Source organism: Aulostomus chinensis, chromosome 18, assembly GCF_037954235.1.
Source record: "Aulostomus chinensis isolate RoL2024-O1b breed Wild chromosome 18, RoL_Achi_v1.0, whole genome shotgun sequence".
Lineage (NCBI taxonomy): Eukaryota > Metazoa > Chordata > Actinopteri > Syngnathiformes > Aulostomidae > Aulostomus > Aulostomus chinensis.
The window spans coordinates 4,384,256-4,411,472 of record NC_141337.1 but is presented as its reverse complement, the minus strand read 5'-3'; the positions used below and the strand labels follow the sequence as shown (position 1 = coordinate 4,411,472).

The window sequence follows — 27,217 nt, the reverse complement described above, 5'->3', positions numbered from 1 at the left end:
CACAGAAGGTTAGCACCTGTTGCTGTACTTCTATACTAGAAGTACCAACGTAGTATCATCCTATTGTGGGACAGCCGTGAGTCTGGCAGGGTGAGAGAGTGCGAACGTCTGGCAAGTGTCTGGAAGCTGAAGATGAGCAGCAGAAGTGGGTTCATTTATAAATGAGGTGTCATCATGTGGCGAGGGTTGGATATGTTGTCTGTAACTGAAGCGGTCTGTTCACATCGAGGCGAGAGTGTGTTGTCTTCTTCTTCAGTGGTGTTTACTGACGTCTCTCTTTTCTTCCTCATAGCAGTGTCTCTCTGGGAATGATGGTGTTGCTGCTGGTGTTGCCCGCTCTGTCCCCATGACGATGCCATTCAGCCCCCTGTCCAGCGACGAGGAGCAACAAAGGATGCTGGGAAACAGTCGACATCTGTATCCAGGGGCAGAGGACGAGGAAGAGGAGGAGGAAGAGGAGGAGGAGGAAATGGAAGAAGACGACCGCGATGAGGACGGGGAGGAGGAGAATGGAGAGCTAGAGGGGGAGGAGGAAGACGATGAGGAGGAGATGGTGGAGGAGGTCAGGAGAGGAGGCCTGTCACAGGGGGGCAGGGGTGAGGGACACAGGCAGTCAGGTAAACTGGCTGGACGACACGCCGGGGACAGACAGATGAGGACAGGTAACCCTGGACACACCGCAAACCCCTATTCGTCCAATCCCACACACCAACAGCCAGCCAATCAGATGCAGCAGCAGCAACAGAGGAGGCTGAAGGAGCGTAGTGCCAGCTCGGTGCCATCTGAGGACGCCCACATTGCCATGATGGTGTTTCGCATTGGCATCCCGGACATAAAGCAAACGGTCAGTGTTGTCACTGCAAACATGATGGCATCAGTATTTCGATTTCCAGACACAAAGATCTTGACGCCAGAGACCTGAAGGCTCTTGGTTTTCACGCATGTTCTTGCTGCTCTCCAGATCTTATGACATCCGTCCTAAATTCATTAGTTGGTGCTGTATTTAAAGCCCCACTCCTCTTCCATTGCACAGAACGGTACATTTATATGCTAGTCACCAGAATTACATGTTGATATTCTGTTTCTCCGCTCAACACAGATACATATCAAGTCAACATTTTCAGTGGCCATTTCTGTGCACCCGAAATGTTGTCTACTTTAACCAATTGTGACGTGGCGTTGCCTGAAGGTGTCCTTTCTCTAACAGGACATCTGTTTAAGTCACTTAAAGTCCTGCTTCCATCTGCTCTCAAAACTTTGTCGGCGTTTTCTCTTGTCCACCTGTTGTACTGATTATCTTAAGGTCCGTTTGTACCTCATTTTCAAACTGACGCATGCACCATTTTGGAATGTTGCTGTATGTCGATGGGACACAGACCGCAACAGCTGCGACCGGTCAGCTTCGCGCACCACATTTGCTCCCACGCAATTCTGCACCATCTCCTCCTGTGGCTGATTTCTGCAATATATTTCTTTCAGTAAACGTTCCTGTTATTCAAAATGTATTAGCTCACCTGCTATTATTTGAAGTAAAACAAACAAACAACTCAAGTATGGCTGGTTTAAAAACTACGCGCCACGCCTCTGGTGGAATACATTCTGCACGTCCACAGTGTGTTATGGCGTTATATAACCCTGTTGGTAAAATATGGAATATTTCGTGGCCGCATTGAGACTTTTTCCTGAGCCATCAGGTCACGGGTGATATTCAATCCTTGTAGACTGTTCATTCGAAAGTCCATCTAAAATCTGATAAAAAATTCATCACTTTCACTGCCCGACGTCACGACAAGAGAGACATGCAGACACTCAGGATTCCTGTAGGACTTTCAGGCCTCACTGACTCCTGTATACTCTGATCCCTTCAGTCAAAAGCTGCAATATGTAGCACTCAATAAACACTGCAAGTCTCTGAGAAATGGGCACATTATGTTGATGAGATTCTTTCTGGGCTGCATCACTGGCAGGAAGAAGCACAAATGCTTGTCAGCAAAGTGACTGATCTGTGAGGGAGGGAGAGACTTTCAAGGTGACCCCGCTCCAAAGAGCGAAATTGCATACAAGAGCAATCACAATGGTAATATATGAGCCAGAACGGGATTTTAAAAACACTACAAGCAGGAGAGGATTTGGAGAGTCAAAGAGAGGCAAGTTTAAAGGAAGTGAGAGGGTAGCAGGAGGGGAAGCACAGCCTCCAGCTTAATGTCACCAAAGAGCTTCTAAATTGTGCAATAAAGCACACCGTGAAAAGCCCTTTTAGGTGTGACTGGTTTTAAGAGCGCTGTCTAGAATCATGATAGAGCGATCCACCGTTGCTCTGCATTTGCTAGATGCGGTCTCATATCCCATCAGTGGGAAAGCCTGCATCACAAGTGTGTCTAAATTGGCTTCACAGGTTGGAGAAGCCTCCATGTACAGTACGCCGTTCTCCCACTCAGAAGCCACACAGCCAGGCTGCTTTTAATCCCCCCCCCCCCCCGTGTTTTTGTGACGAGTGAATCATGAGATGAGTTGTATAATTGTACTGATAATTGAATTACAAAGAACAGGAAACATATTGACATATTAATGCCGTCCAAATCACTGTTGACGAATGTGGGAACTTTTTGGTTAAGGTCTAGTTTGGTTTGGGTACAAAACACTTGGTGAGGGTTCAGAAATTCCATTCCCTCAGTTTTATGTTGTCAGGAGGTTTTAGCCCGGAGCTCATAGTTCTCTTCTCCTCTCAAAACAGATGGACTCAGTTTTTTAAACTGGTGAAAATGCTCAATAAAGCAGGTTCATGTTCAGCCCTACAGGTTTGTTTTGGATCAATGTGATGCCATTAACATAACATCCATCCATCCATTTTCTACCGCTTATCCTGTTAAGGGTCACGGGGTGGAGCCTATCCCTGCTGCCTTCGGGCGAGAGGCGGGGTTCACCCTGAATGGGTCACCAGTCCATGGCAGGGCCAGCACGTAGAGACAGACAACCATTGGCTCTCACAGTCACACCTACGGTCAATTTAGAGTCTGGATTAACCTCGTCCCCTCTTGATGTGTTTGGACTGTGGGAGGAAGCCGGAGTACCAGAGAGAACCCACGCAGGAACAGGGAGAACATGTAGACTCACCCAGAAAGACCCCGTGTTCTAGCCGGAGCTCGAACCTGGAACCTTCTGGCTGTGAGGGGACAGTGCTGACCACTGCACCACCGTGCCACCCCATTAACATAGCATGACATCTCCAAACAATGACTAACACTTTTTTTTATTGTTTTATTTAACAGGTTATTTTATCATATAAATGTCAAAAATAATCCTTGGTAAAATGTTAAATTATAGTCATTAGAGGTAAAGTTGCTGCAATCAAATTGACCTCAAGAATAATAAATCAGTAAATAGGAAGAGAATTTGCAGCTCTGATGCTCTTCTATGGAAACCGTGGGGCCTGAGTTGCTTTGCTCACGTTTTTCTCTCATAATTCAAGAATTAGACTTTCAGGATTTTTTTTTCCTGGAAGTCGAATAATCTGCACAGATCTCCTCTTCTCTGAAACAAATAGACCTTATAATTGAAACTGGGGAAACTGCAGAGTAAAACCATTTAAAATTAAAAATTGTTTTTTATTTATCTTGTTATGGCAGACACAGAGTGACTCCATTTAACAAAAATTCTCCATCTGGTTAAAATGTATTATTTAAAATGACCACAATCTAAAAAGGATGTCATAAAAATGTAGCAGAGAAACACAACACTTTCGCATGCTGAAAAGGGAATACATATTATATGAAAACATAAATTGCCATCTGGATTAAATTTGCAGATGATTGATGTTTCCCTAAGACAGAAAGGTGTACATACGACAAATGTTTTACTGCAGAGAAGTAGATATCATACGTTTAACCTCAATGCGGGTCATTTTCTGGGATGGTGGTTCTTCAGACGACCCTCTCAGTGATTGGGTCAGTAATGAGTTCACTGCTGGCTAAAAAGCAGGCGTCATAATGAATCTGCAAATTAAACAAATGCAGTTGTGCATGCCTGTGCATATACAGGCTCATATCTTATGTTTACCATCCCAGTGCACTATAAATGCCTCACTCAACGCTTCTTCCTCCCTCTTGCTGCTGTGTGATTTATTATTGATCTGTGCAGGGGTGTTTTCAGCAGTGTGTGCACGAATGTGTGTTGATGCACCAGTGTGTGTGACTCAGTGTTTTTAAATCCAGGCATAAATAATTCACAGCTGCCTATTTATTCTAACAAAATCGGCATCAAAGTTTAATTGTAAAAAGATGGATGAATGGGAGGATGCTCACTTGAGGGGCAAAAAACCCTCAGAAATAGCTCAATAGTCTCTTAAAGATGGAAAGAAGGAGAATCAACACACAGAGAAGAGTGTTTGGAAATGGAAGCAGAAAGAAATAGAACAGGGTGGATGGAAGTGGAAGCAGGATAAAGGTGCAATGAAGAAGATGAAGGTAAATGGAGAAGGACAGATGGAAGTAGATCAAAGTGAATAGATAAAGACAAAGCTTAGAAAGACATAACCACAGATGGAAGAGGACAGTTGGCTAGAGAGAAACCAAGATGGATGAAGTGAAGACGACAGAAATAAATAAAGGTGAAATGAGTACATAGAAGTAGAAATCAGCAGTACTGATACAAGGGTCCAGAGCAGAGGGCTTTTAAAAACCAGTGCCGACTGATACTGACATTTCCTGCCTTAAAGCAGCATTTTATGTTCTCTTTAAAGTTGACCTCATTTTCCCACTTCCAAAACTGTAAATATAATTCGTTATAAAAGAAAAACTAATAAAGTCTGTTTGCAGCGGTGGAAAAAAACAAAAAACAAAAACCAAACAGCAGTTACAAGAGGCAGTAAAATCTACATTCAGTCCACCAGCCCCTCAGTGCAGAGGTGAGGAAGAGCTCTCATTTTTTTCATATAAAATACTAGCACAGTTACCGCTACAGTTAAAATGTAGAATAAATATAGTACAGACTATCAAACAATTCTTAACTTCAAATGAAGTAATAAACAGTATACTGAATTTATTTATTTTTTTTTTTTGCTATAATGTGCAAATCGGGTTTCGATGTCAGTAACAGAAATATGACAAACATTTAAACGGCTGTCAGATGTGGATGATTACTGGCCCGTGTATTTCGGGTTGAAACATGCAACGATGCACAATATAAAAATAATAGAAAATTCTGCTCTGCTGCATTATTCAAACAAGTCTGTTTTCACAATGTAACAAGTCAAATGTGTTATTTTCCAAGGAGTGAAAGTTAAAAAGTGTCCAGAAAAATACATTATCTGGTAAAAATCCAGATACCTGGAGAAAAAAAAACAACAACGACTTAAATAAAGTAACAAAGGCTTAGTGCTTCACTGTTCCTTTAAAACTTTGTCAACTTGACATTTTCAGTTTCAGTTGCTTTAAACAGACTGTTTGACACTTTGAGGGCCCCTCTGAGCTGGCACGGCTGCTTCAGATCAGTAAATAATATAAAATAAAGATGTTCTGAAAGTTAATAATCTTGAAGTTTTATCAGGACAAGGACAAATGGACTTTTCCCTGAGAGTGTAGAGAGGATTTTATGCTCTCCCTGACCTTTTTTGATTTTTGTTAGCAGTAAGGATGAGCTGTGAATGAATGGAATATGGTTATGTATTGATCAGAATGGAGAGGTGACTGTAATTTGCTAACCCTGTTATTGTCTATATATTGGTCAATTTCAGTTTTCATACTTAAAATGTTTCCCATCCGATCATTGTGGAACAAATATATTTCCACAATTTCTCTTTTCGTGGAATCTGAAGTGTAGACATAGATAAGACGTAATGAAGTACAAATACTTTGTTCCTGTACTTAGAGTGGTAGATTTTTCAGGTATTGATGCTGGCGGATGAGAATGTCATCTGCATGATCAAATACATCTTTTTCTTTTATTATGGCATTTTTATGTCCAGCTAAGTTGCCCATTTTGAAAACGTAGTGAGGACAAAGTACAGATATTTTGTGTGAAAGTGTAGGGAGTAAAAGTTATGGGCAAAGTGTAGATACCTGGGAAATCTTCTGCTGTTTAAGAAGCCGCTTAAATGTTGGGCGCAACTTGATGAATGTATCAAGAAAGAAGGGGGAGAAGACGTCCGTCAGATGTTCAGAATCTCGAAGGAGGTAGTTGAGTTACCTGCCTTCTAAATTCTCATCTGTTTCTCTTATTGCCTTTTACGTTGTCTTCGTCTGCCAGAACTACACGAACAGTCCCTGAAAAGTCTACAGTAAACAAGTATTTGTTGATGAATGTGTGTGTACTTTTAGCACCATCATAGTCACCAACTAAACGGTATTTATGTGTGTTTTCCTTCTTCTTCTTCTTTTAAGCAACGTGAATATCTCATGTGCGAATCATCTTGCTCAGACATCCAGTTCAACATTGACATGAAAGAAGTAAAACCCGCTTGTAGGCTTCCTGCTGAGACGTACTTGTCTTGCTCCCCAAGGTCAAAGGAGTTAGAACAACTCACCACCACTCTGACATTTAGTCTGACACTCCCTCTGTCTTTCTCACTTACACCCTTTACTTTCAGAATAAAATCTCTCGGCTCTCCCCCACCTTTTCCTCCTCTGGTACATCTCTGCCTCTCCCTCTCTCCTCACTGGTGTTGGGTAATATCCCTTTACCCTCCCAGTACATTAGGTCTGTTCCACATGTCAGCTAATTCACCCTCCATACGCTCTAATTGCTCGTTAATTGTGTTGTAATGAGACGAGGGAGTAACTGTAGCAGGCAAATGCAAATGTTATGAATCGATGGAGGAGGATTTGGAGTGATGAAAGTCCCCCCTCGTGTCATAAACACTAGTAAAGGAGTTCATTTATTCAGCCTTTCTCCTTAAAAATTTAGTCGGAGACATTTACAGCGTCGCCTTGTTGACACACACTCATTCATACGCTGATGGTGGAAGCCGTGCTGGATGGCAACCTGCTCATCAGGAGCAATTAGGGGTTCAGTGTCTAGGACGGATCAGACACGGATCAGGCCAGTATCATTTTTTTTAATCCACCATTTGTAATCAGTGTTTTGCACTTCTGAAAGGTGTTTGATGCTCTTTGATTAGAACTTTATTGATGTCAATTGACTATGACACGCTGGCTGATGTTGTGGTTCCAGTCGGGCTGCTGCTCATGACGCCGGCATTAATGCCTGGGAAGGAAGTTGCAAATCAGTAGCTGGAAATCTTAGCTCCGCTGAGTTGCTCACGCTGTCTGCAGACTCTCATGCAGCTTCCCACCAGCATTTGGTTTCTGTGGAGATGTCCAACCAACATGAGGGCCACTGGTTCAGTTCCACATTGGCACCTGGTCGTCCGCTAACACTGGTACTTAACCCCACACTGAACTCTGATAAATGCGGGACTGGATAAGTCAGCCTAGCATACTGGTTTTGGCAATTTGTGAAACAGTGCCAGTCTTGCGTGGAGCCGATAAGCTGGTCACTGATCTTCCTGGACTGTTGATTGAATTGATTTCAAACCGCGATTTCTTGTCATGATTCCAAGACAAGTTGACCCTGACATATATATTTTTATATATATTTATATATTTTTAGGACCTTTAAAGTAAATAAAGATATGTGATGGATGTTTCTGAATCGGGACATATTGTCAGGAGAAAGAGACAGAAAACCTTTGGATTTGTGGGCGCATTCAGCCTCCTCATTTAGACAGACAGCCTTGATTCATTTGGAGCGTGGCGCTCGTCCAGAGGCAGACTTCTAGTTTCAACCTTGAGCATCATTGAAACACTTGAGCCAGCCCAAGCTGTTCCTCTTCATGACTTTAAGTGCCTGTGAACATATTGAGAGGATAAATCTTTCTCATCCCCTCCTTTTTTATTTGTTTGGGAGTTCTTCCACTGTACTTTTTTTTTTTTTTCTCATTGAAATGCAGAATAGGATTTTGAGACGTTATTAAAACACACAGCTGCAGTTCTCGCTTTTGTCTCTGGACCTTAAGGGTCAGTTTTGACATGCTGAAACTGCATTGAAGAAAACTTATCCAGACATCCCCCCCAGAGGAGCCAGTAAGCACTGGTGTGATGATTTGCAGTTCAAAAGACGTTTTCATAAATGAAGCTATATTTGGTTTAAAAAAAATGTAGCTCGAAGTAACAAATAGCCAGTGAGTCGGCCGGATTTTCTGTGACTCTGCTGCTGGAGTAACTTCAAACGGTGTGATGTGGAATCAGCAGCTCTAAAGAGGCTCAACTTAGATGTCTGCATGTTGTTTGTCCTGCAAATAACCATCTTGGAGACACTGGAATGTTGAATATATTTACTTGGTACCTCAATGGTGGTGCTCGTGTTGGATAGATGCAGCTAAAGTCAGCTTGAAGCAGCTCCGCCTCAATGAGTGATAATGGTGTGTAAATAGCACTTAGACACGGCGCATAGAGTAGGAAATACAATTTTTCTCCCTGAAATGGCAGAAAAATCTAAATATTTTAGTATATTTCAACCACTGCTTTTATCTGATTGAAGTATCTGCATAATTTCTCTAGCACCGATGGTTGTTCCTGGACCTCGATGCTCTGCTCTCATCTTCCTCTTCCTGGTGGCTGATGAAGATGGCTCCGGTACATTAACTCACTCGTGTGCACGGCAGTTGTATCTGTGTGTCAGCCGTTGCTGATGTGATCGCGTCGCAGCGGGAGGTCGAGGCACTTTTGTTCGCTGCTTGGTTAGATTGTCAGATTCACACACACGCAATCAACTTTGCCTGCTGAGAGCATTAAACAGCGTGAGACGAGTTTCTCTCCGCTGTTTCGCTCAAGCTGAATTCTTTATAAACTCGCCAGTGGCCCTCAGGCTGCATTTGACCTCACAAACACTTACACACACACACACACACACATTTCTACGACGTGAAGTACTGCAAGACATTGTCAACCGTTTATGTTAATACTCGGGGGGCAGAGGGGTTGAGATAATGAAGAGGAAAGTATGGGAGGAGCAGTTAAAGATGATAAAGACAATGAAGAGAGAATGAAGCCAAGGAGGGTGAAAGGAATGCTTAAAAGAAATTGATTTGCTCTTCTTATGAACTGCTGGCTGGAGTGGCTGAGCCAGATACAGAAACCGAGATATGAGGAGGAGAAAGAAGTTGGCTTAAATGGTGACATGGCAGCAGTGTGAGTGTTTCGGGTGGGTGGGTGGGGAGGCATTTCCCCACAGATCTCATTAAAGGTTTCTAGTCCCCCTGCACTTGGCCTGCAGAAAAAAGGCCAGAGGGACAGAGATGGAGCGAGAGAAAAAGAGAGAGAGGGAGAGCAGCGACTCTTATTTCAGCATAGATAAGTGACAGAGCTGTCACAGAGAGGCGGAGAGACAGAGAGAAGGACGGAGAATGAGATGGAGATAGGCAGAGTTAGATAAAGAGCAGCAAGGACAGAATTAGTGGGCGTTTGTGAGTGGGAAAGTGTGATCACGGCTTAAAGAGGCAAGACAGAAATTTTTGTTCCATATAACAATAAAAAACCACAAGAGAACAAGGAGCTGAAAGCTGCATTAAGTGTTTAATGTGAGACTGAAATTCCTGAGATACTTTCAAGTTAAGTACAAGCTGCGACAGCCGGAGTCTCCAAATCTCAAGTGTTTTCCTAAAATGAATTTTGGTGCTCTTGGGTCGCAGCTTCAGGAATATTAAGTAATGAAACACACTTGTGGGCTTCTGAAAATCACTTCTCCACACAGTGGTGAATACGCTGTGAAAATGACCTGCAGATCGTCGCACTGACTCTGAAGTAGCAACATTAAAAGAAGATAAACTATATGTATATAAACAGCAGGTGAAGGACTCAGGAGAGTAATAGTGAGCCCATCCAGCCTGTTCAGGAACAGAATAAAAAGCAAAAAAAAAAAAGAAAGAGATCCACACACTCCATTAACAGCTCCCAGTACACTCTCTCTCTCTCTCTCCCTCTCTCTCTCTCTCTCTCTCTCTCTCTCTCTCTCTCTCCCCCCCCCCCCATCTTTCTCCCCCTGTCTTTCTGAGCGACAGTAAATAAAAACTCTTCTCTGGTTACAACTCTCCACATTAGGACCGCAATTCATAATTAAATGCAAGAATCATTCTATTATTGATTGTGGTTATCAACGGCTGGCAGTATCAGCGCTGCAGCAGCTGTCTGAGAGGACAACACAGGCCTGCCAGCTGCAGCAATTAGCAATATATCTGCCTTTTATAGATGTCACAATAGAGTTTCGCCGACTTTAGGACCGTGTTTGTCCTTCCAATACGTTTTTCAATAAAAATGTGAATAACGATGACCGTTTTTTTCTGGATACATGACATCATATTGGTAACTCCAGCAACAAAATTATTTCAGACTTGGCCGTTTTTTTGTTTTTTGTTTTTTTTTTACATGAAGGGGCCGTTCATGTGAATTTTCCCAGTCTGAAAGTTAAAATTAGTCCAACAGCATGAGTCCGGCATTAAACTAGCAAACGGGAATTAACCAGGTGGGGGAGAGGGTGTTGATCCTGGTTTATCTTAGCTAAAGCACTCGTTTCAGCTCCTTAGGTGAAAATACAGGACGTATCATTGCTGGCAACTGAACTCTTTTTGGCGCGTCTATTTTTATATTCTCATCAGATCTTCCTCAAACTAATAACGCAGGATTTTTATCCTGAAGGATTTGCTGTACAAACCCAGCTGTCTGCCCACTGGAGGGCCCTGCAAACACCACTGTAAGTGTACCATTGAAGATTCATAAATTACAAGGCTGTCTGAGACAATAATACCTGCCATTTAAATAAAGCAGTGTGATAGAGTGACTGGGCAGTGAGACAGTCAGCTGGCATCGCTAACAATACAGAGCTGCTGCAATCATTAGGAAGTGTGTGCCGCGTTGCAAATCCAATGAGGTGTCTGTGACGAGCCCTAATTGGCTGGCCAGTTCGAAGTTGGAAGATCACTCAAATTCCTGGAGGTTTACGGATCAATAAGGAAACATGGCCGCCTGGCTGAGCGCTCCAAGAAATCAGAAGCATCGGAAGAATCTCCATTATTTTACGCTGATTATCATAATGAGGTGAACTCCTGCATGAGAATTAACCATCAGTCCCTCCTGCTTTACTTCTCTGTCTGCCTGCACCCTTTAACAGGACTGTTAGCAAAGTGAAGGCTTGTGCGTGCGTGCGTGCGTGCGTGCATGCATGCATGCGTGCGCGCACGGGTGAAGCCTAATCTAATATAAACAGACACAGCGCTTCATCTTCTTCTTCTTCAACACTCACCCTCCCTATTACTCTGCTCTCTTTTGCCACGCTGCTGTAACACACACACACACACACACACACAAAAACACACATGCACTCGCTCTCTCTCGCTCTCTCTCACATACACACACACACATACATACACACACCCTTCCAGTACCCCATCTCCAAGGGAACACAGGGATGTCTCTATGGCAACAAGCAGCTTGCTCCGCTAATGAACCGGTTGCCATGGTGACCGGGTTGGCTGTTCGAGAACGGAGACTCTGAATAAAATAGAGGGAGGAAAATGTTATGTTTCTCCCCTGCACAACCCCCACCCCCGACCCGTCCTGGGTTTTTTTCTCGTTCTTTGTAGGACGCACACTCTTAGTGTGCGTTTGCGTGCATGTAAAGAGATTAAGACGAGTGACAATGGGTTGAGCGACTGTTCTGGGCTACAAGATGCAGTAATGCAGCAAAGAGGCAGGAATTCTTGCAGCTGGCTGTTTTTTTTTGTTTTTTTTTTGCATGGGCCAACCATCACGCTGGTGCCTCAAGGTCAGAAGGAGAGAGAGAAAGAGAGAGAGACCCCAAATCCTTCTGTAAACCATCTGTGTAGTGAGTTACGCTCCAGTTTGCTGACTGAGCCTCTCAGCCGTTATACATTTGGCCGTTCTGGACTCCGCTGGAGATGCTGCACCGCCATTCATATTCTGTCTGCTAACTGAGGCCACTGGGAATCACCCACTTTACTCTGACGCTGTCGCCCCCTGCTGGTTCCACTATCGCAGCCTCACGCTCCGTCCCAATTCACACAGAGTGCATGAGCGTAAATGATGGATGTGTGTTACACAAGGACAATCAAGCTGCAACTTCTAGTGTCAGGGGAAGTTCAACCTTAATAGAGGACAACAAAATGCTTTTAGCTCCATTGTGGAGGTCCTACAATTCTACAATTCTACAATTTCATTTAGCAGAAGCTTTTGTCCAAAGCGACGTACAGCACAAGGTTACGTCTGTTTGGCTTTTATCAAATCAGGAGGATGCGAAAACCAGGCCTAAGCTGGTGGAGGTGCTGGAGTCTCGGCCTGGGTTCATTTTGTTTATCAGTGATGTAATGAAATGGGGCTATGTTTTGTTTTGTTTTTCTAAATAAATCCATTTTCTTTAATTTCTCATGAAACATCGCACTTACCTTTATGATAAAATGTCTTCAAAATCTCATTGGTTATATTTTTTTGAAATGGAGAAATACATTTTGATAATATAAAAAAAAAAAAGATAAAATGAAAAATCATGTAATTAAAAGAATATTTACTAAAGGCAAAACATGAGCCAAAATACCATTATAACAAGCGCTTTAGGGGTGTTTTATGCTGGTAAATGATATTTTGTAGACTTAAGAAAATATCATTGGGCACAAATCCTTGCAAGAATCACACTGTTATCATTTCAACACACTCTCACAAATAGAGGTACCAGTGTGTACCTGAAAGGGTGCAAATCTTTGGGAACCCTTTTGAAAGATAATTGTGTTCCCTTCACTGCACTTTGTAACCTTTTTTGAGTCAAAAGGTGCATTTCTACCTTCTTGAATCCCAGTATTGTATTTTTTTAGGTAGCAAATTACCTTTGAGAGAACATTCTTCGGAAGCGTACTGCTAAACGCAGAGCTCTCTCGTACCCTGACTTTTCAAGTGTCCGTGATTGTTTTCAATTAAAATGTGAATAATGAGACACAATATTTTGACTCATCCTGCCATTACAGTGTCAGAGAATTTGTAGTCAGCCTCAGTGGATGTCTGTTAGGCGGCTGTTTTCTGAGGCGTTCCTGGAGCTGATTCATCACCAGCCACTCGTGCCCAATACAACATTTGTATACGTTGATAAGTTTTAGCTGTACTTAAACATGCGATTGTTACGTACTGTAGTTTTTCATAAGCAGATGGTTTGTTGTACGTCCAAAATCCTGGTGGCAGGATGGTGATGTACTTTCCTGTATGCACACGCCACATGATGGAAAAAAAGGTGCATGTGTGCGTGCGTGCATGTGTGTGTGCGTGATTAGGTCAGTAGCTTCTTCCTCTATGACACGGAGCTACCTGGCTCATTTCCCTTTGTTGCCTCCAGCTTTTAAAGATGAACTACTGTGATTCTCTCTGCAACAGAAAGTTCAAAGCAACCCAAATATTTCACCCTCGCACCAGGTACTGTTCGATCGTCTGACTCCAGAATAATTCTGTTTGGAGGGTTTTTAAAGAGAACTCTATTAACTATCTTTTTTTCTTTTTTTTAGCCTACATTTACTCAGGGGACTCTGACTGAGAGTGATACTCTCTTTTGCAAGAGTGCCCTGATCACACTCATTCAGTTACACCTGGAAGCTGCCCAGAACAACCACAGTCAGTGGAGCCTCTGTGCAGCTCCACTGGAGCAGTTGGTACCGCCTCAGCGGTTGTAATGAGGGCACTGCTTGTCAGCTTTCCCCACCTAGATTTATCCAGCCAGTCACAAGTCTGCCCCTCTAACCTTCACACCACCACATAAGATCACCTTCATGAGCTGATGCTGAGGTGCACTTCATTGTGTCCCTCTTGCAGAAATGTTTGCGGTTCAACCCGGATGCCACCGTGTGGAAGGCCAAGCAGCAGGTGCTTTGCTCCCTGACCGAGTCCTTGCGAGACGTCCTGAACTACGGTCTGTTCCAGCCAGCTACTGACGGCCACGATGCCAAGTTCCTGGAGGAGGAGAGGTTGCTCCGAGAGTACCCACAATCCTTTGAGAAAGGGGTGCCGTATTTGGAGGTACTACTCCCAGTAAACTATTGTAGCCTGAATGTCCTCAAGGGGTCACTGATTTCACGCTGCTGAAATGTTACTGTCAGCCTACAGAGAGGAGATGTCACAAACGTCTGTCAGGTATTTACTTTACCTGCTGTGAGCAATGCTGTCTAAGTTCTGATGCAAGTAAATAAATGGATAAATAAATATCATTGGACAAGACAGGCTCACATAAAAAATTGCTTCTCGATATGATGAGGGCGCTTGTTGCTGTGCCTGTTTTACTTGATGCACAGGCAAAGTGTATTCATTTGTTTTTTTTTTCATTTTTTACAAGCAGAAAAATCAACAGGAAAAGTAAAATAATTTGATTAATCTGCTAGCGCAACAGTCAAAGTTGATTAAGTTCTCGTGGTTATGATGAGAGAAATTAAATTAGGTAGAATATTCTGACACTCTTACAAGCAAAATGTATTGTATTTATTACAAGCAAAACAACAACAAAAACTACATTGTTAAACTAAGATAATCTATAACAAGTAAAATTGACTTGATAAGATGAATTGAAATGAGATTAAATTATGTTTAAAAATCTATCTATTCTATCTATTGAGAGATCTTATTGAGGGTAATGTTACTTGTTTGTGGGTTGTTTTTAGTTTTTTTTAGAAATTAGACGAAATATTCTTGGTAAGACTTTAATGTTTGCCTTGAGAATTCGAGTTCAAATTTAAGGCAAATTCATTTGTATGGTTTCCCTCTGCTGTACCTGTCCTCTGTGCTGTTGAAGCTGGTCTCATTTTGATGTTTTCTGTAGAGGAGAGTCACAGCAGTGGTCCAGTTAGCTCTCTGCCCGTTAATCTCTTATCCAGTCTGTACATGGTATATTATGACCCGGTGAAGTCTTTAAACACTCGTTAAATGCCTATAAATCCGGAATATTTCTTTCACATTTCTTGTCTTCTCTGAAGTAGAGGAGGAGGTTTAAATAGCAAACCAGATAAAGCTTCTCTGCACAATAAATCTGAAGGCCCCATTTTGTGGATCTAGGCCAAAAGCTAAGAGAATTGAGGACAAAGGCCCTCTGTGTTGGATTAATTCTTCCTTCCTTTTGACTGTCCCTCTTTCCTTTCTCTTGTCTCCCCTCTGGTTTAGTTCCGATACAAGACCAGAGTGTACAAACAGACCAATCTGGATGAGAAGCAACTGGCCAAACTGCACACTAAGGTATGGAAGCCATTTGTCCTGATGGTAGGTTTCTAATGGACGTGCACTGTTACAGTCATAAAAACCTGCTTGTGAGTGCATTAAAATCAATACTGGGTTTATAGTGTATATCTCTGCAGGAGCGCGTGTGCGTGTGTGTGTTTGTGTGTGTGTGTGTGTGTGTGTGTGTGCCATGCATTGTGCGTGCGCCTCCATATATACTGATCTGTATTTGCTGTGCTTTGTACAGACAGTATTTCCATGGCAGAAGGAGTTCACTCTTCTCTCCACATGCAGGCAAGCCTCAAGAAATTTATGGATTATATCCAAACCAGCGCTGTGGACAAGATGACCAAGTTCTTAGACAAGGGCCTCGATCCTAACTACCAGGACCCTGACACCGGCGGTAAGCCAGAGGAGCTGTTAGCACTGACCCCCGGTCCAATCAGAGGGCTGTACAAGTTAATGTCATCAAAGGGTTGACCAATGTGAGACACTGACATTTAAGCGAATAGATATTACCGTGAAACTCACCAGCTGGCCACCAGCATCTTCAGAGGTTTGATGTTTTTGTAAAGTCAGGTGACCAGAACTCAATGTTGTGGTGAATCTCCGTTACGCAATGAACACTAACATTGGCTGACAATAATTTATTGGTTTTAAGTTGACTTGTTAAGAAACTGAAATCTCACGTTTGCAAAACCCACCTTACGAGTCACATGAGAAACCAAAAAAATATCAACGTCAAATGGCATCATGTCAGTCATCATTGTGTTGTCTGAAGTCTTCAGTGTCCGAATGTCCAGAATACACATTTAGAGCTGAATTATGAACTAAAATAAACACCAAAGTGTGTATTTCTGTCCACTAGTCTGAAACAAAGACTTGAAAAGTGAAGAAAAAAAAGTGTTTTGTCTGTAGTGTCTTGCCTGAACTGCAAAAAAAACTAAAAACGAAACCATCCATCTCAGCTCAAACATTAAAACTTAAACTAGCAAGGTCTTTTAAATATGGAAGTTAAACCTTAAATTCTGTCAGGGGACACTGCGAAGGAGCGCAGGAAGATTTGGACCAGCGCGATTCATTCAGCTGTAAAGTTTGAGGATGAAAAAGTGACATCTGCAAATTACAGTAAGTTAATGAGGTGCATGGAATAAATATTTGATGATTCTTAGAGGAATTAGAATGACACAAATCCATTTGCTTCCTCATCAAGAAGATGAGAGAATTGCTCCTAAATGTATAGCAGATCAACATCGGCAAATCAGGCATGGTGCGAGTCAAAGACTTTTCTGGAGTAAGATGGAAACAGCTCGGAGGTTAGGAAACATGTATTTTGGTTTTGCCTCAGTTCTTCTGATTCATCCATCCTGCACATACAGAATGTCTGTGTCTACTCCCACATGTTCTTTTTGTCCATTTACAGAGTTGTTCTTCTGGCTGTCTGTCAGTGACACAGTCTCCAATGATAACTCCTCACAGTGTAATGTCATTAAACATACACACGTGTGTTTAAATACAGTTGGCTGATCCTGCAGCAGCGTGACCGGAGTGTCTCCTGTGTTGACTTTCTCTCCACGTTCCTGTCTTCAGCTTTGCAGCTCCTCAGACTTTTCTCAGATCCTGTTAGTGTTTAGGGGATGCAGCAGACGGCTCATTTACAGTTTGTCTGTGCTGCTCTGCATCACTCCAGCCGCTGTGGGAGCAAGTGTCAAAACACTAAACACATCCTGTCAGCACGGGTGTGAAATACACTTCCACTTCAGAGCACCAGGGGGCATTAGAGAGCCCTAATAAATCCCCTCACCAGCATGCTGCTGTGCTGCCCTGAAGTTTGAACCTTGTGCTTGGGGCTTAATTAAAGGTGCAAGAAGCAATTAGCAGACCCTCACACCCCTGTGCATGTTGCAGAGTGTGACTCCTCTGCACAGTGAGAGGGAGGTGAAACCTGATAGAATTTGGATTTTTTCGTGAAAGAGCAGACTAATATCATGTGATCCTGCAGACAATCAAGTACGACTGAACACATGACCTACAGCGTCAGTGACTTTCTCGTCAGGGCATCAAATGGTTTCTTCTTCTTTCTTTCCTCTGAGGTCAGAAAGTCTATGATTGCAGCACAGGACATAAATGAGACATTACCCTGTGGGACGCGTGAGTTATCCCCACAGGATTGTTGACATATTCTACTTCTGTCTGTCTCCTAGATGGTTTCCAGGCTCTCATAAAGTGCTTCTAATAGAACATGAGACCACTCTGCCACACCCAGTATGGCTCCTGTCAGTTGTCTGGATGGATATTCACGGGCAGCTCCAGAGGAAGTGCAGTGAAAACATTCCCACGTATCATTTTTACCTGAGATACAGAAGCAGTTTAGTGATAAAAGCATACAGTTGCTTTCCTCTTTGCCAAAGAGATCGCTCGTCACCATGGCAGCCAGCGCTCAGTTCTTAGTGAAACTGATGAAACGCTTTTGTTCCTGTGGGTGCCATCGAACTTCCTTGCGACAGAAGTTCAAGCGGGTTAAGTGAGGTTAAGAGTCCTAGTCCTGTACCTTTATTTTGAAATAATTTTATTTTCTCTGTCGCTCAGTTGATCTGTTACAATTCTGTGTCAGACAGTCTGTGCTTTTCTGATGAGCAGTTACTGGTGAGAGGATGCAACATGTTTATTGTTGAAACAAACACAACTAGAAATACTGCTGTCAGGTGTGCCTGCCACAATGACCTTGACCTTTGATCAGCAAAACCTTTTCAGTTCGAGTGAGTACCAGTGAACACGCGTGCCAAATTTAAGGAACATCCCTGGAGCCATTCCTGTTGAACAAATCGAGTAATGCCTGTGACCCTCACCTGTTGCTGGCAGGGAGGCATAAGAACAAGCAAACAAACAAACAAACAAACAAACAAACAAACACACTAGCAAGCATTTGGGCGGCCTCCCTTTCAAGAAACCTGATAATTTAAATCAGAATTTATACCTCTGATGTAGAAGAATGGCTGTTGCAATCTGAATCTCTGTGTGTGTGTTTACGTCCGTGTGTGTCCTCCAGAGACTCCGCTGTCCCTGGCAGTGCAGTGTGAGCCGGGTGGAGGTGAGGCCATCCGGGTCCTGGTGGAGGGAGGGGCTCATATTGACTTCCGTGCCAAAGATGGACTCACATCGCTACACAAGGCTGTTCGAGGCCACCGCCATATAGCTCTGCTGGTAATTGGCTTTCTTTTTTTTCTTTTTTTTTTGTCCTGCTCTAAAAGGAGGTAAACCTGCACTAGGGGATAAATCAGCAAGATGGATATTTGCCCTTCAAATTGTACAGTATTATCCTCATTTGTGTTACCATATAAGCAGACAAGCTGAAGACAGAATAAACAGACATCAGTAATCCACACCCACCCACTCACAAACTGCACATGAACAAAAAAGCTATTATTCGTTTCTACCGGAGAGAAAAAGATGCATTAAAATTAACATCGCCTGCTTTTAAAGACACGCTACACATTTACATTTTAGGCATTAGTCCAGGTTTTAAGTTCCTATTTAGAGGGGAAACTCATTCAGTGGGACAAAAGTGTATGTGTTATATTGTCCACAAAGAAACGGCTGCAGAAAGATTTACAGCGATTAAACACATAAATCTCTCCAGTCTGAGGTGTCGCATGACCTCCCGTGTTTCCTTCGATTTTAAAGTCCAAGAACATTATTTGACTTTCTGTAACCTACACTGGAATGCACTTTGTGTCTGTACTTCTTGCAGTTTACTTCTTGAATATTTCGGATTCTTAGGGATCATGAATGTCTTAAATGACCCCGCTCCCTGATGAACAGTCCGTATGGGAAGTTTGACCTTTTTTCGGCTGGGTCTTCCTGCAGGTCCTGCTCTCTCTGGGTGCCTCTCCGGACTACAAGGACCGGCGAGGGTTGACGCCGCTCTACCACACTGTGCTGACAGGAGGCGACACCTCCTGCTGTGAAACACTGCTTTACCACCATGCCAAACTGGGCATCAGGGATGAGAACGGCTGGGATGAGACACATCAGGTATACGCGTGCATGTGCATGACTCTATTAATGTGTTTTTTGTTTTTAGAGAGAGAATGGAAAGTCAGATCTCAACGGGAAACTGCTGTATGTGTGTCATAAAGCAGCGGCCCAGTGCATCATACCAGGAGAATGAGAAATATGACAGTGGAGATGATAGCTTTTATCAGAACGTAGCTGGAAAAGAAAAGGAGAATGCAATGAGATTGACAGTAATTGAAGTAAAAGTAAAAGTAATGACATACCAGCACTGGTTTCCGTGGATGTTTCCTTGATGAGCTGCAGGAATGGAACAAAAAAGATGATTTTAACTTTGGAAAACATTCACTTTATTTGGCTAATTTGAATGACAGAAGCAACAACATATGAGTGTCATGGACAGTCTGAACATTTCGCAAACTATCGATCACGTTTTTTAATTAAATTGCCACCAGATGATTCGATATGATACTACACGATACTACACGATACAATACAGTTATTTCTCCCCTCAGGGAAATTTTTTCCTCAGTATCGCTGCCTTTCACAAATGTCACTCCACAGATATATGTGGATATATTGTGTGTTAACTTAGGTGCTAATTAAACAAGGAAAAAAATAACCCTTCTGACATCATACTGCACACCTCAAAACCACATTGTACATTGCATCTTATTACACATGCCATTGTATTGCGCCATAGAATTAAACAGTTTTTTTTTTCCCTGAGCAAATTGGCCATAAAAATAAGAAAAGTTACATAAGTAGAATTCAGTAAGAATATATGCAAATAAGAACGTTTTCCTAATCAAAGGTTTATCTTCTCCACTATTATTTCTCATTTGTCGTGTGCACAGTTACTTCCACACTAAGGCCACTCTCTTTGGCAGAAGATGCTTGGAGCAAAATCTTTGTGACCTACTTTGTGTTTATTTTGGGGTTCTGACACTGACTCCAAAAAAAGTTCTGCCCCTGGTGTTTGGTTCTGCTGTTGTTGTTGTTTTTTTTGTTTTTTTTCTTTTGCATTATTGTGAAAAGTGCATGAAAGCATTTTGTAATGTATCACTGTACGTTGTGTCCCATTGGCCACGTCTGTGTAGCATCTTTCAAAAACCATTCATACCCAACATCTCATATTTATCTCGGACATCCTGTCACCCTCCATCCTTCTTGCTACTGTGGCCTCCAGCAGTGACGCAGCGATCAAAGATCAGGAGAGAAAACTCAGGTATCGCTTCACTGGATCGTCACACACTTCATAATCACCTCTTGTCCATCTTACACTGTTTATATGTGTGTGTGTGTGTGTGTGTGTGTGTGTGTGTGTGTGTGTGTGTGCGTGCTTGTGTACTGAAGCATTCAAATCAAACCATACTTTAATACTTTAAAATGGGTTAACAGATTGTGACGCCCTAAGTTGCTGTGGTGGCGTTTACATCAGGGTTTCCCAAAGATGATGTCCAGAAATAAGTAACGATTCATAACTTATTTTTTAAAAAATGCCTAAATTGTTAGATAAACTAGTACTATAGCAGCTATTAATTAATTTGGTTGGAGAGGCCCAGTAGTGTGCATGCAAGGCTTGTTTGCTTCAACCACCTCTGGGGATGGTGTTGACAGTGGGGATGGGGGCAAGTCTGTGGTACCCTTGTTTTGTCAGCTCAGAGCTGAGAAGTTTGCTGTAATCATTTAGAAATACTGTGTTCTTGTATCGGTACCCAATGTTTTCTGTGAATGACAAAGATGAGGTGTTCAGTTGTTGACCTGATCGATGTCAGAGGTTGGTCTGATAAATCACTTTAAAGGATCTTAGCGAACAGCAATTAAGATTATAGCATGAAAACACGTGTGAAACCAGCTAAAGTTATGTTGTTGGTTTCTTTTTTATTGTTTTGATGACCAATGTAACGTGTTATCTTGCTCTATGTTATTATTGGATAGTGTGTCTTCTCACCGCACCCTATTGAGTGTTAACGTCTCTGCCTTCTTCAACAAACAATTGAATAAATCCTCCTTCTTTCACTCTTATTTGTCCTCTCTTTCCCCCCCCCCCCCCGTCTCTCCTCATCAGGCCTGTCAGAATGGTAACTCGCAGCATCTGGAGCACCTCCTCTTCTATGGGGCAGATTCTTCCTCCCAGAATGCCTCTGGAAACACTGCCTTGCACATCTGTGCTTTATACAACAAGGTAGGCTCGCGAGCGCGCATGGATTTATTCTCCCGAGTGAGTCGAGATGTCCACTCTAGAGATGCACAGCAGTAGGATGAGATTCATGTCCAGCATCCTGACATGAAAACAGCATCATCACGTCAAGCCAATGCAGAAATGCATTTTCTTTGTGACAAAGATTAAATTAAATGAAGAACTTTTGAATCCACCTACAAATTTGAATTTGACCAGAAGATATTTTATGTCCTGCGACAGACTTGCGATCTGTCTGGGGTTTACCCTGCCTTTCAGTGTAGAAGATGAATTGGTGGCTATTTTATGTCAGCTTATGAAATGCAAAACCGGGTTTTCATGGTGGGGAAAAAACTTAAATCTCCACTCAATGTTCAACCGATAGTCAACCTACTTATTCCAACTATTCAGCACCACAACCAAACAACACCTAAGAAGATTGTCTCATACTGTCTGTGGCCGTGTAGCTACCTGAGGTGCAATTATGCAATAACTATCTCGCATAAAATATACATTAATCCTAGCTGTTTGTTGCAGGAAAGCTGTGCACGAATTCTGCTCTACCGTGGAGCAAACAAAGATACAAAGAACAACAGCGGGCAGACACCCTTTCAGGTAATGGCTGGATGGATAATTACGCATCTCGGGTGTTTGTATGTTTGAACGTCTTAATAACTTAATGTAGCAGAAAGTGTTTCTTCACTTTCAGCCATTATTGTGCTGCGATGCACACAGAGGTCTGGGGATTGTGTGTGACCCCTGAATCTGGATACATTAACTCAGAAAAAGCCAACTGAGACCATCTGTATTATGTTTGTTTGTGAGCAAAAATAAGGCAGAAGTCAACAAGACCGAGCACTTGCTGTATTGTGCGCTGACCTGTGTGATTGGAAATAAAGGTTGAAAGCATTTGTGCAATGATGAAAATAGCAACTTAATATGTATATGAGGCTATTTTATGGCAGTTTTTGCTGTAGAATTCTGATTATGGTAACATATCCAGATTTATGTGCCACTGTAGCAACTATAAACTGAGTCTTCTGATTTAAACTAAACACTAAAAGCTAACAGCAAGCCAGAAAAATGTTGATTGTCTCATATGATAAACCAGTACAGAAAATACAAGGATGACACTGGTTACAAGAAGCATGTCTGTGCTTTCATCAGGTGGCTGTCATGTCCGGCCATTTTGAGCTGGGAGAAATTATTAAAAACCACCGGGATACAGATGTGGGTAAGTAGCTGATGCTATAACTGATTGTATAATGTTTAATAAAACAGACGGGTTCTTTCATTGCTCATCCCTCCACCAAGTGTCAAGGAAGTCATCGTCTCCTCGGTGCAGCTCATACAGGGTGCTTGCACCGGTCTGGAAGTCTTAAAACGTGTGGAATTTTGAAAAGCTGTTTTCCAGACCTTGAAAAGTCTGGAATTTTGTATGGAAGTCTTAGTAAAGGATGGAAAACTTTTCCCTTGTTGTCGAATTTAAGAGTCTGCTCACAAGCATATAAACTTGTGAAATTAGAACGACACGAAGAAAGCATGTAAAAACACGATAGGTTTTTCGCCTGCTGCTGGGTTCTGGAATGACATCAAATCAAAACTTGTGTCGCTACGTTTTTAGCTTCAACTTTTATACAAAACACAACAGGTGCAATCTCAACCAAAAAAGTAAGCACACAAGTATAAAATATTGTTAAAATATAGTGTAAAGTTAAGGTCTTGGGGGAAAAATATAGAAGTTTTGAAAAAGTCTGGATTAAGTCTGGAATTTTTATTTGGAAAAAGAGTAAGCACCCTGTCGCAAGATATTAGCTGTAGTCTGTAGTTTTAGCTAGGCCTTTCTTTTTTTACTAGCCAAGCCTCTGTTTCTTGTGGCCTGCAAGTGAATCTGGTAGAATTGTGGTGGGTCACTGGGGGTGTGTTCCAAAGGAGAACTACAGCTATAAATCTTGAATAAAAGGATTTTTATGTTTTTTTACCTTGCTTTGGGAATAAAGATATTAGCGTTTGTTAAAGCATTCACAAAGGGAAAAAAAAAACCTAAAATGAGAAAATAATAACTGCACTTGCAAACACTTCTCTTTTTTTTTTTTACACCTCCCAGTTCCGTTTGTGGAGTCTCCAAAGTACGCCCCCCAGAGGCGGGAGAGCACCCGAACCCTGGCGATACCCCACCCTCACCCCTTCCTGCGGGCCAACAGTGACAGCACCATGAACCTGCCCGACTGGATGGCTGTGCCCAACGCGCCCACCACCAACATCGTCTCTGTGCAGGTCTGTGTTTCCCTCAGCACTCGCCTGAGAGGATGTTGGATTGTTGATGAGTTATTCAGTTTATGGCTTTAAATGTATATCTGTGTTTTCTGTTGCGTTTTTTTCAAATACGAAATATTCAGTCTCTTCTTTTACCAGTAGCTTCCACGTCACATGACCATGGGATTCCGAAGTAGTACCAGCTATTGGCACTGTTACTCAACCTATCGATTTACCTTAAATCTGTTGGGGTTTTACTCCAGTGAACTGGGAATGTTAAGGTTTGAAGGGTTTTTCTGTCACACTGTCCAGTGTGGCTTCTGGACAGTCAGTTAATGAAATTCACATAAATAAAAATGGAGAAGAATTCTTACATGACATGGACAATTATTATATATATTATATATTTACTACTTCTCTTCAGTTTTATTTATCTATGTTCAGACAGGCCTTTATGTTCTTTCAAAAGAAGTATTTACTTGGTCACTTCTTCTCACCTTCTTCCTCTCTGTCTCGCCAGGGTTATAAACATACAGGGACACTGCGGAGCTCCAGCAGTCCCAGAGGGGCGAGGACACGCTCTCCGTCCCGAGGGCGGATTGGAGACAAGGAGGACCGTAGCCGGCAGAGTAGGAGACAAGCGTGAGTAGCAGCGCCTGGGAACCTTTTTATCTTTTTTAACTCTGAAGTGCAAAATTTTGCAAGTTCATACGGACAGAGGTCAAAGGTCCCCTTCGCCTGCCTCAAAAATTTGTTAAGGTGTTTTCTGGTGCATTGGCTAAGTTTCAAGTGAGAAATACATCAGTAAGACGTCTGTGTAGATTTGCTGAAACAAAACAAACCCTCGACAAATCAAAATGTCATTCATAGTAAGTCATATTACAGCTGATTAGGAGAATTTAGCAGCTGTTCTGAGTTGTCAGCTGCATCTTGAATCTCTGCTGCCTCCCACCAGGCCTGCTCCTGCCAGCAACGCTGGGCAAACTGCAGGCCAGCGCAGACGCCTCTACAGCGCCGTCCCGGGACGAGTTTTTGTCGCCACTCGAGCTCACTCCGCCCAGGGAGAGAGAGAAATCAGCTTCAGTAAGGGAGACAGGGTCAAAGGTGAGTATAAAAGCACTGTGTGCTTAATGTACTCGGCATATATGTATGTGTGTGTGAGGTGGAGTGTATTCTGTACTTTACCTTCCGTGGGAATTCAACCTGTCTGGTTGGGAAGTTGTTTACACCTGGTAAACAAACAAGTATGAACTGAGGTTCAGCTCTCCAGAGTGGTGATGAAGCACATTTACATCACATTTACTCAGGCGGCTTAGATAGGTACACACACACACACACACACACACACACACACACACACACACACACACGCACACACACACGCAGGCACATTCAGTAACGTGCAAATCAAAAAGCTGCCATTCTGTTGAATCAGTGCCACTTGCATTACATCACTTACATGAACTTAGCTTCTAGCACCGTATTTAAAATATTAACCATATTTATTCAAAGTGGGTGTCAATGGAAGATTTTAATATGGCAAATACATGAAATATAACGTGAAAAGTTGGAATTAATGCGACAAAAATGAGAACAGAGCACCCTGAAGTGGTTGATCATAAACTACATGTAGAAAAAAAGATCATCATAGTATCAACAAAAAAAACAATCTAGTTAACAGGGCTGAACAGGGCAAAGAAGTTCTGTAATATGATCAAAATACAGAACATGCAAGACAGGCAGCTGCAGATCTTTTCTGTCTCCAGAAGACTCAAACTCTTGTTGATCGATGTACTTCATTCAAAAAGGTGTCAGGGCAGCACGACTTCAACTATTTGATAAATTCCCGATGAGAAAATGCATTTAAAGTCTTCACTGGAGTCACGCAGTATTACTCATGATTTTAATAAAGATTCCTGCAGGATTGTATGTGAAGATGAATCGACATGTTCGAGTGTAGGTGGCTAAACTGCTGTATTTCTAGGTAGTTTATTCCAAGGTTTTTCACTGGATCTTCAAACTGGAGCATGCAAAACACGGGTTGATAAAGTAATTTATCATATGGGTTCATTTCATGCATATTTGTGCCTGTAATGACATGCAAGGGGAAAACCCTTTGTGCATAGAGCTCTAAAAGATGCAAACAATTCACAATTGTCTCCCTCTGTCTGGGATGTTGATATAGTTCTATAGCGTCTAAGCTGCTGACCACTGGGATTTAACAGTTTCAATTAGCAGCTTTCATAATACCATTTAGCTAACTGGTAAATTAATACGGACACAAAGCTGAGTGCTCCATCTCGATAACATTTAGTCTAACAACAGCTAACATTACGCTGGCAAACACCCAGCTGGGACCTCAACGCTGTGCAGCTCCGTTGCACCACTGGCTAATCCAGGTGTCAAGGTTAACGTGTCACTTGTTTGCCCACGCAGCACAACAGAGGACGGACATCTTGTTGCGGCCTGCGTTCGACTCGTTTAGACCACTCTTAGATGTTTCTCAGCTGATGCTGGTACCAACATTTTTTATGGCCTTTTATGTACATTTTCTTTGTATTTCTTTATGCTTGGGCCAGATTATAAACCTTCAACCCTGCTTAGACTTGAACTCAGCACAATATCTTTTTAAACCATAGATTAAATTGCATATAAATGTGTACTTTAATTAAATGTGTAATGTGGTGTTGGAATATTTTGAATCCTCCTTACGATGAGGATTCCTGTCCCTTGGGGTCGCTATCATTTCTACCACCCTGTATAAATCTTAACTGGGGGGAGAGCTGAAGACTCGGTAACCATGACAGCAGTCATGTGACACAAACAGCTCACCTCTGTATTGAATATACAAATTTGATATCACATATTTTTTTGGTATATTTAATCCTAGCTCTAAAACTGGCATTAACATATGAATACATTTAAAAATAAATGACAAAATGTCACTTCTACGGCATCTCTTTATTTACTGTGACAGAAGAGATATAACGTGATAGTAGCCACTTTGATAATTATAAATGTCGTTGAAGTTCATTCATATATAATATATATTATAAAAGTGAAAATTGTCCAACGCTGGTGTGTATCGTTTACATGACAAAGCGCCATTTCCATTACAACTTACATTTTAAATGGAAATAATACGATTATATATTAATGCAGTTAAATTTTTGACGTGTGGTGGAATTTATCATTTCTGAATGATAAAGAATAAACAGATTTTATTTAAAAACGGCTATCTGAGACACTACAGAGGTGTGTTTTTACGGACAACAGATATTTTGAAAACATATAAATAATACCATGAGATGATATTTATGGATTGATCCAGACAAAATGGCCAGTAGTTGCAGAATATACCAGAAATTATATATCAGTAGATGAGAATGAGGGTGAGAGCTGCCTGTTGACGTCAGCAGGTGTAAAGGGGGGCCGTATCGGTCCCCGAGACAGATCCAGGTCAGGTCCACGTGTCCTCAGATAAGTATGTGAAACCGTCCTGTCCTAACATGAGTGTAAG

The 27,217-nt window shown here is 42.2% G+C and overlaps 1 protein-coding gene across 1 annotated transcript in view; it reads left to right on the top strand.

Moving 5' to 3' along the window:
• Positions 1-298: 298 nt before the first annotated feature.
• Positions 299-27,217, top strand: part of shank1 (SH3 and multiple ankyrin repeat domains 1) — a 57,732-nt gene continuing 30,813 nt past the window's right edge. The window contains exons 1-12 of the mRNA XM_086183867.1: positions 299-844; positions 13,857-14,060; positions 15,192-15,263; positions 15,540-15,648; positions 18,295-18,449; positions 19,113-19,280; positions 21,331-21,447; positions 21,979-22,056; positions 22,609-22,675; positions 23,549-23,718; positions 24,218-24,339; positions 24,653-24,801. Of these exons, the coding sequence (XP_086039993.1) occupies positions 347-844; positions 13,857-14,060; positions 15,192-15,263; positions 15,540-15,648; positions 18,295-18,449; positions 19,113-19,280; positions 21,331-21,447; positions 21,979-22,056; positions 22,609-22,675; positions 23,549-23,718; positions 24,218-24,339; positions 24,653-24,801 (1,909 nt within the window). The 5' untranslated portion in view covers positions 299-346. The remainder of the gene's footprint in view (positions 845-13,856; positions 14,061-15,191; positions 15,264-15,539; positions 15,649-18,294; positions 18,450-19,112; positions 19,281-21,330; positions 21,448-21,978; positions 22,057-22,608; positions 22,676-23,548; positions 23,719-24,217; positions 24,340-24,652; positions 24,802-27,217) is intronic.